Source organism: Botryllus schlosseri, chromosome 6 (genome assembly GCF_051294905.1).
Source record: "Botryllus schlosseri isolate E-star chromosome 6, Bs_hap1, whole genome shotgun sequence".
NCBI lineage: Eukaryota > Metazoa > Chordata > Ascidiacea > Stolidobranchia > Styelidae > Botryllus > Botryllus schlosseri.
The window spans coordinates 30623208-30633758 of record NC_137241.1 but is presented as its reverse complement, the minus strand read 5'-3'; the positions used below and the strand labels follow the sequence as shown (position 1 = coordinate 30633758).

At 40.7% G+C, this 10551-nt stretch overlaps 1 protein-coding gene across 1 annotated transcript; it reads right to left on the bottom strand.

The window, feature by feature from the left end:
- Positions 1-5002: 5002 nt before the first annotated feature.
- LOC145440679 (tumor necrosis factor receptor superfamily member 27-like) lies at positions 5003-9078 on the bottom strand. The gene is made up of 2 exons (XM_080318405.1): positions 7145-9078; positions 5003-6840 (listed from the first exon to the last, which is right to left on the bottom strand). The coding sequence occupies exons 1-2, from the start codon at positions 7576-7578 to the stop codon at positions 6108-6110; spliced, it is 1167 nt and encodes a 388-aa protein (XP_080174531.1). The 5' UTR covers positions 7579-9078; the 3' UTR covers positions 5003-6107.
- Positions 9079-10551: the final 1473 nt, after the last annotated feature.

Sequence of the window (10551 nt, the reverse complement as noted above, 5' to 3'; positions counted from 1 at the left end):
TGATGGTTTTCAGCGCGTAGTAATTCCGCAGTCACTTCGCTCGCGAGTGTTATCATTGTTGCACGAAGGACATTGGGGTATCGCGAAAATGAAGCAGATGGCTCGACGTTACATCGCATGGCCTTCCATTAATCGCGACATTGAAAATCTCGTCAAGAGTTGCGACGCTTGCCGCAAAGTAATGAAAGCGCCTGATCGTCAGTATCGCGAATGGCCCAAAACGTCTGAAAGCTTTGAGCGGGTTCACTTGAACTTCGCAGGTCCAATAAACAATAAAATGTTTCTTGTCATCGTCGATGCGCATTCAAAATATCCTTTCGTTAAAGTAATGAATGTCGGTTCTACCACGACCTTGTGTGTAGTCAACGCTTTGAGGGAAGTCTTCTCTATTGAAGGCTTGCCCATAACAATTGTTACGGATGGCGGGCCGCAATTCACATCGAATGAATTCGATACGTTTTGTTCTAATTTGGCAATCAGCCATATCGTATCACCGTCTTTTCACCCTGCCTCGAACGGGGAAGCGGAGCGTTTCGTCCAGACTTTAAAGCTGGATTAATAAAAAATTGCGACGGGGGAAAAGATCTCAACTTCGCGCTCCAAACACTTCTCGCTACGTACCGATGTGCACCGCACCCGGGCATAGACTGGAAAACGTCTGCCGAGATATTACAAGGTCGATAGCCGCGCAATTTGTTAAGTTTGTGCTCGCCCTTCGACAAATCGAAACCCGTTACGCCTGGACAGTGGACAATCAGTCACTCATTTCGAGATTGGTTCCTCGGTTTACGCTCGCAGTTACCGAAGCGGACCAAAGTGGGTTGCTGGCGTGGTGACGGAGATACTGGGGCGTGTTGTGTACATTGTAAAAACAGATCATGGGTATTGGAGAAGGCATAAGAACCAACTCCAACCACGCTTGATTTCAGCTGGCAATAATACAGCCACACAGGAAGTTTTTCAACCTCAGCAACCACAAGTTGAGCAACCATTGGTCAGGAATAGGGCACAACGTCCTGTAGCTAGTCCTGCTCGAACGTCGGGCAGACGTTATCCGCTTAGACTTAGAAAACAAACTGAGTTCTATCGGCCAACGTAAACTACCTTGTACTCTTAACTTACATGGGAGGACTGTTATATGTTCGTGCATTTTACGTTAGTATCGTTTGTTTCTTATTTGTCTAGGATTAGTAATTACCGCCAATCATTATTTCCTCGTGTGTCGTGATTCGTATTTATACCCTGTGTTCTGTTGTCTACGGGTCTTTCATTTAACTGCACTCTGGATCGTATCGCTGCCGTAAAGTTATACTGCTGATAATATACTGATTTCTTATTGCAACCTCGTCGCATTGAGTTATTGTTCAAACAAGATCAAGAACATAACACATTCCATATCAATACTACATCCCATGATATGGACGACTGCTTATTCTGTCAATATAATTGACACCTCCTGGGATGCATCGATATGAATCAAGCTTTCCAAACCTTCCGCATACCTCAATTTGCAACTATTGGCAGTCTATGCGAACGAATCACGATCGTTTTCAAAACTACTTACTTACTTGAGTAGATTTGAAGTCAGTCAATTCTACTTCTACTTCAAGTAATTTTAGGTCGCTTATGAAAGAAGTACTTCTACTCGTACTATGAGTTGATTTTTTTTTCGTCGCTACTTCTACTTCTACTTGAGTAGCTTTCTTGACTACTTCCACCACCTCTGATAAAGCTCCACTGGGTGCCTGGATGTGCAACTGATTAGGTTAATCATTTTGGCTCAAAAGCTTCAAAGCATCTTTAATGTACAAAGGGCATCATACTCGAGAAGTGGTACAGTGCTTTTTCGATTTCGACAAGCTATGTACTGCAGGATACAATTATACCTAGTTCGAAACATTTTGTCGACAATAGAGAGAGAGTCTTTATTTTCATCCAACCAAAATACATAACAAACGGCAGTGATGGTGGTACAGAAAATATGCATGCACATTGCACAGTATTCGGTATTAGATAGGAATGATCGATAAAACCGTGAAGGTGATCTAGTCTGATCACACCAGCATAAAACAGGTACACTTGACTCTGAACAGTCTGGCTGTACCCCGAGATAGCATGACGGGAGTGTTTTAACGGGGGATTGAAATGAATTAGTGACTTTAAAATAATCCACTGCATTCGTGGAAACAACTCTGGTGTATGTTTCGCGCGGAGCGCGACGAAAAAATTAGAGATTTGACATATTTCGTCGAATATGAGGTCATTTTTCTTCAGCGCCCCCACACCGCCCCCCTGAGCCCAGGGCCCCCTGAGCGTTTCCGCCCCTTAAAAATCCAAATCACCCCTTGGGGGACGCTGGAGACAAGGTTAAGAACCAATGTTCTAAATGAATACTAGTCAGCCGCCAGGATTACCGGACCACGACCTAACATCGACCTCGCCTTCCGCCACATGTCACCTCATTTTGTCGCTTGCGTCTTACATTCTCTGCATTACTTTTCCTTCAGTGTGCAACTGTGCATGCCTCTTCTTTGCTTCGCCTAGGCTAAGGTAGGTGTCTGATCTTAAAGACTACTCCAAGTTGTTTCGACACCTTCCTATATTTTCGTTGTATCGCAGTTTTGTGGTATTTTCAAAGGATGAAAATATTCATAAAGCTGATTGATTGATTCGAGGCTGAGTTTGGGGGGTTCCAAGAGCACGAGCAGAATAAGATTTATATTTTCGCAATTAGTACCGCGGTATAGCTTTCGATTGATACCCATTTTATCAAATTTAATTCTCGGCAAGCCGGTCAAAAATTACCGTCAAATTGCCTTTAGCTAAATGGAAAGTGTGACGAAGACCAATTTCACTGAGCCGTGAGAATTATTGCTTGTGTCCATTCCACACCATGTAGGACACTATGGCGAAACCAGACGTATAGCTGTTTAGTGTTTATGCTTTTCGCTTAACTCATTGCACTGACCTGACCAATAACGTGGATACAAAAAAGTTTATTATTGTCAATTTCATCATTTCAAAACACCACAAACACTTTTACTTTTCATTCAGTGTGCAATGTGTGCAGTGCATGCCTCCTTATTTACATCGCCTGGGTCAGGTGGGTGTCTGAATTTTGGAAGACTATAGGCCTACTCCATGTCGTTTTGACACCTCCCTTTTTTTCGTTGTATCGAAGTCTTGTGGTGTTTTGAAATGATGAAATTTTAGCAGTACATTGAATTGAACAATTTTGAAAATATAGGAAGGTGTTGAGACGTCTTCGAAATCAGACACACACCTCGTGACCTTATTGCATGGTCTTTATCGAGGCATTCCAGCCACGCCATTTTGATATACTGTTATTTGGGCCTAAAATATGATTACTTTTGTAGTGCAGTAATTTAGCGTTAATTATAGTTGTCAAATCTAATGTCGTGCCACGAACCTCATGTGGAAACACTCGTCACGTTATTGGGATATATCGTGTACCTCCATTTGGTTATTTTTATGTTAGCGATCGATGTGATAAGGCTACGTATAACGTATCGTATATACGACAGGCTTAGACTTGCAATGTTTTTACGAGACATTTCGTTCGTTGGCAATAATCGACGCCCCTACGACGCGCCCGGCTGTAAACACTTTGTGGCCGTAAAAACGATATCTCGAGCAAACAATAATATGTATTGTTCTTTCAAACTGATGGTGGGGTATTCGGGTATCATCGAGAAGGCGCGCACACGCCGTTAGCTCGTAAAAGACTTGTAGGTACGAATAGCTGGAAAACTCGAGAGTTTTCAGTCTTCCCAATTTGATTAGAGTCTCTGAATTCGTCAAACCTTGGATATTGAAGCAGAAAGAAATACAACAGAAATCAATTTTACTTCATTGTCATAAGCATCATGATAACGGCACTTGTCAGTACACCAAGCTTGGCCTGTTTCGTAATTCACTATTCTCCTGTAGCATTTTCATGAAAACCGGAAGTTAGATTAGAATAAGAATTAGAGCGTAGTGACATTAGCAAATTAGATTATAACTATTACCGGTATTTCGTTTAATTTGTCTAGTCTATATATAGTTAGACAAGTAGAATTATCGAGCTGTCCAAGTTTGCGTACGGTCGTACTTATGAGAAAATTGTATATTTTGCTAATATTGTTTCCGAATCCATATGAACTCGATTACATGTTTGCCTCTTATCGATAAAACTGTTTCTATTTCTGAGTCCCGTGATTTTTAATAATGAGCAAACAAAGACGAACGAGAAACCGAAGGCAATTTTCTCTCGTTTCATCGGCAAAGCGTCGGGCAGGTCTCAACTTGCCCGGGCGACGTCAGCGGACGATTGCTCGAAATCGCCTGCAGGAGATTGATTCCTTCCGTTCGTGTTCTGGGCGCGAATCGACTTGGCGCAGGCTTGCACAATGCACAAACTAGAACTGGATTTTCGAAATAAACAACTAAAACTAACGACTTTTAAATATCCGCGACACACTAAATGAGACACAACTAACTAGGTTCAATTCCGAAGTAACTAGCTCATTGGCAGCACTGATAATACGAATTACCTAAGTGCGAATGAGGTAAGAAATGTTGGGATTCCAAAAGAACAGCAGGGTTTCGACATGCGATGATTTTCGACCCCGTAACCCATCCCTTGACTACACCAGTGTCAGTAGCGATGACTCTGAGCTATTAATGGATGCAGGAACCACGAACGTCACACAACATAACACCGGTATCGCGATTCACGCCAAACGACCACACACCTGTTTTCTGGTTGTTCGGCAACTATATTTTTGGAATGTGCAACTAGAACTACTAAAAAATCCAGTAGTGACTTGGTACTCAAGTAGCAGTAACATAGTTAAAGTAGAAGTAGTCTGAACTCTTACCACTGCAGTAAGTAGGCCAAACCTAGTTGGAGTACTTCAAAAAGTTACTTAGTTACTCTGATCTTCTATTCTGTCGGATCCTAATTCTGGCTAATCTGTTTCCCACGCAACATCGCAACTTTTTCGTACAAAACAAAGACCTTGTTGATAGAAAAATGAAAACAATTCTCCAACGTTGCGTGAAGCGAATGATGTGGGTCCGGCCCAACAACAAAATACAGAGAAGTAAACCATACCCATGCAACTGACATCAAAATGGGGATGAAATAGTTTCCAGAAATTTCTCATACGACCGTCCCGGGCAAGAAAATGAGACAAAAATATCATAAAATGGTTTCAAAATGAGTTGAAAATTGTAACAACTTTGGAATACTATCGAGTGTGTCAAATTATGTACAGACAACTTACATCACGTTAAATATTAACTCGGAACAAACCTATTATTGACCAAAAAACTCTTGTGCAAACAGTAGATGCTAGCATTGATTTCTTCAGACCTTCCTGGAGATTTTACTACAGACAGTGTACACATTAACGAAGCTGCTAAGCACCTTTTATACTTTGCAACAGAAGAAAAGTTTGGCATGGTATGATTTTGCAGAGAATTGATCAACGCGAATAAAAAACTTTGTGCAGATTGCAGAAGCAACCAACTATTCTCTTATCATTAAATAGCTTCGAAGATACATTATCACAGCTGTCATCATAACGTTCAATATATGAAAATCAAAAATATGTAGCGAGTCGAAGATAGGGCTGGGCAAAATTCAGTACTTCAGTGACTCGATTCCGAATCGAGTATAAGACTTCGTGTAAAGTGTAGTATTACTTATTATGACGTTACTACATTATGAAAGATGTGGTAACTTCAAATATGTACCTTTTATGCGATCACAAAGAATATAATGCAAGTTCTACATCACAATAAAGATGATTTGGTCTTTTTTCGACCATACTTATTTCATGTGACCATGTTGTGTGCATAGCTTCGTACTACTACAACTACATGTTTCATTTGCTGCTATAACATGAAAGCGAGGTTTACAGCCTTCCACAATGGAAAATACTATCAAAACTAACCCACGTTGATAAATTACCTCTTAGCGTCCAGACCGTCTAATTTCAGTACTCGAAAATACCATCACTCAGACTCGAATCATTGTGCCCAGCCCTAGTCACAGCACCAGCTGCACAAAATGCAATAAATATCATGACAATTCATTTTTACGAGTTGCTATGCGTCGTCGTATAACTTCTTGTGTCAAACGATTCCGGCTCAAACGCCGGATCCGGCATTTGACGTCCGACTAACATACTGTCACGATCCACATGGTCTAGTAAATTCTGGTGTGAGCTGGTCAGTTCACCGCGGTTTCTGCCGGGACAAGAATGATTTTGATGCTGCGACATTACGAGTAAAGGTGATCTCGCGATAGCATTGTTCGGAACGAACTGACTTGGATGAGCTTCGTCATAAATCTTTGTCGGTACATTGGACGGAGTGAGCTCATTGTGACAAGAGACTGGGTCTTCATCAAAGGAAATTGTAGGGAGATTTGAATAACGATCCATAGAAAGGCAATGCTGTGGAAACGGTTTGATGGCCTTTGAAGGAATGTCGTCATCGAGAAGTGACACTACGGGCTTCACAGGCCCCATTTCGATGATTGACGATTCAGAGCGCGAATCGCTCAAGTTTTGTGACAAGTCAACGGGGGAGGATGTATCTCGAAAAACAGTAACGTTCTTAGACCGGAAGTTCCGTGATTTTGGACGAATGCGGCAAAAACACACAATCACTACTATGAAAATGATTGCAACCCCAAGCAAAGATGCACAGACGATAGCTATGTGCTGCCATGGCCAGTTATCATCTTCCTTACAATCTATAGAGTCTTTCTGGCCAGAATCGCAAATTCGACACTCTTCATCCAGAGAACCATCAGAGCGAGATTTCCTGTGAGGTAGAAAATAATGAACATAAACGATACACATAAGAGATATTGCCTAATTCACCAGGATCAGAGTTGAATAATTGGGAAATTTTCATCTTTGGTATTTTAAGACCTTCTAGGAGGTGCACAAGTTCAATAAACAATTGAGTAGCATAGTATATTCACATTGAAATCAACTGTAATTGTTCAATTATACAAAAAGAATTAATTATCTGTTGTACAAGTCTGGCCAGGATACCACGCATTAACTGTACAGGAATCAATAACATCACAAGAATGTGACTGCTTCAAAAATGGTTACTGTACCTGTAATATCCAGACATGCATGACCCACAAATACTGTTTTGCGATGGCGTGCAGCTCTCAGCGTATAACGAGTTCCATTCATGGCACGGCCGACAATCCACGCACTCTTTATAGTCATTATGATGCGAGAATGAACCCGCAGGGCATACTTCGCATGTATATCCATATTCACGCGAACCATATCCACACCCACCCCGGGGTTGGTATCCCGTCGGACATTTTTCGCAAGATTTACAGTGTCCGTCAGTGTCGACGTACTGGTGTTCGCCCCGACAGGTCAAAGATACTTTTGGGTCCGTCGCAGAAACAGCCCCGACGAATAAAAGAGTGACAACAAAAATATGTTCCATATTGTACAAAAACCAGAATGAGAGTATGAAATAAATCTCTAAAACGTACAAACAATCATTAGTTAAAGAGTCTCTTGGCCCCATAGAACTTTTATACCCTATGCCATAATTAGTTACTAATTCCGATTTGTTGTAATACTAATATATTCATTGCTTGATGTAAAATGATCTTCTCAGCCTGACATGATAAAATTGGAAGGTAGGCCTATATGTATAATCTATTTACATTTTATTAAAATGATGATATACATGATTTAAAAATTGATAGCATATTATATATATACCACGATTTTGCCAAGATATAAGAATAAATAATATCATAAAGTGGAGTCAATGATAAAATAAGCCTGATTGGAATCACTGGCTTTTTTGCCTGATATATCAGATGAGCAGCGATGATTTTCCAAGTTAAAGTAATGTAATAAAAAATAATAAATAAATAGAACATAGTGTGAGCACAGAACACCGATTCCATACAGGAAAATAAGTAGTTAGTATAGTGTTGTTCTTAATCCTGTACTAGTTGCAGACGATTAACCCTGATGTTTTTCAGCCAAAAATATTCATTTCAATACGAACATATTATTCAATAGTTTATCGTAAGTAGTACAGTAGCTATAAAAACAGAATTGTGATGCCCAGACTGGAATTAGTGGTTGTTTTCGGCAATAAGTTGCGCGTGACAGAAGGGTTTCTTCCATAGAATAATTAAGGATTAAATGGAAAGTTGCGTGTGACCTTTGCCACGAATTCCGCTCTGGTGTGATGCATATTTTTGATGAAAACACATTAATATGCTACCCAGTATTGATGTGACTTGATATTATATCACTCTGATCAATAACATCATGACAGGTAGCCTATAGTGTGCACTGTGCAGCTATTTTTCTGCTCATGAAAATGGTTATATAACCCTGCCCTGAGAAAAGTTCACGGAACAAGCTTGTGCCGAATGTACATTATATCTACTTATACTTTCTCAGGATTCAAAAGGAACTCCGTACCCCGTCATATTTTAGGATAGCTCTCTCAGTCAGTTATTGGTGGTGTACAAGCCAATTTTCTATCTAGAACTAAATTTCACGATGCATGGAAAAAAAGTACATCTTCGCTCAAAAGGTTGTAGACGCACTGCCCAACGGTGTAGTTGATCTACCTAATAAACTCGACGCGACGACAGGGTTTACCCAATTTAATGGCTTCAACCTAATTCCGCTCCTATTCACTTTCTTTGTTCTCAACTAATCACGGGTAAATCGAGTAGATAGCAGCCAAGCCAGTACTGCACTGCAATGAGCTAAGTTTGCCTGAGCGACCTGTCTAGCAAGTCGCGTGTCGCCGGTATTTACACAGTCCCGTTAAACTGCAAACTTTACAGTTTATTTGCTCAGTACTCCTTAACCGCCGCTATTTAGTTCTTCAAATACATTGCAGCCCCGCCGAAGACGAAACGAATACTATGTGTGCCTGGTTACATTGCACTCCACAAAATTGCTGCCATGTTGCTGAAACTACCTGAAGCTATTTCAAAGCGATATTTATGCAATAAAATCTGCACCTACATTTCCTACTGAGCTTTCAATTCCATTTCTCTGTTAAGCAATGCAACTCGAGCATCACTTCCTCGCAGACGACCAATCACAACAGCCAGCGGTAGGAGACGATTGCGAAATATTGTCGCAATCTACCCGCAATCCCGCATGTATTTCCTTCGAGTTTTTTTAGATGTTGCACCATATTTTCGCCATCGCCTTCGATCGGTACGGTCAGTTCAGGATGAACGCGTGCATTGTTGTATGCATTATTATATATATTATACATATATTGGTGAATACCGAATATATGTTTTAGGCATATTATGACAGAGAAATTTCCATATTCCATACCTTTTCCACTCGTTACATACCACAATTACGATTTAATATACCATATCAACATTCTTACATACCGTGTTTGATACATTTCCATACTTTTTCGGTTGCCCAATGTCTCAGCTAGCCTATATATTAATTCTATTCTTGCTGTGCGGGAATTCTCCTACGTATTTATATTCTAATCATTGTTGACGAAATTAGGCATCACAGCCCCGATTCAATAATTCTATTCCAAATTTTTGTCTTCGAAGAGAGAACGTAAAGCATATAGCGTAGTGACGTGCGCTGAGGTTCATGGCTATGGTGAGGCACTGTGACCCCCTCCCCCACGCCGAACACACACACGTGAAGCCCCTGATTGTGATGTACAAAGATGACGAGAGCTATTTCGATATTTCACCATCATAAGGGGGGGGGGGGGGGGGGCGTGTCTTAAAAAGTTAGAGAACCACTGTTCTAAGGTTCTAAGGTACATACCTTTTATGCTAATTTTCTGGCGCGACAGCTCGATCTAAAGGCCCACGCAGTTTAAAAGGTTTCAACTGCTAAATATCACAGAAATCCTAACGAGATTGACATAATTGGGATCACGAGTGTGGTTTCAGATTGACCACTATAGTTTTCAATATTTCAGAGGATGTGCTTATAAAAACGATTCGCGCGTGTCTTCGTTCTCTGTATGCGTCGAATGAGGGTATATATATTTTATCTACACATAGTGGAAGCGTGTCTGAAGCTAACATGGTTATGATGCTATCAGCATTGTGTGTCCTGGAACTGTACCAAAAGTGGAATTATTAGTAATAATATATGAACGGATCGCTGCTCACATATTCAAATTTCAATCCTGTTCTAAGCAGGGATATCTAGGATCTAAGAATCGCAACAACCGACTTTCATCTCTATAGTTTTGATTTTGACGAATTGGTTATTGAGGTCGACCATCCTATGAAATCTCGCCACTGTTCCTGACGCGTGTACGATATCATAAAGCAATATTTGGTTTCTTTGTAATGAGCATACTATCTCAAGGTCCTCACTATATAATCGAATACCAATATTGCGTTTTGGTTTATAATTCTATTTTATAAGTGCGGCCCGCGAATGGATTCAGATGTTGAATGCGGCCCGCGAGCTCAAAAGTTTGCCCACCCCTGCTCTAAACAGACCATGTCTGTAAAAA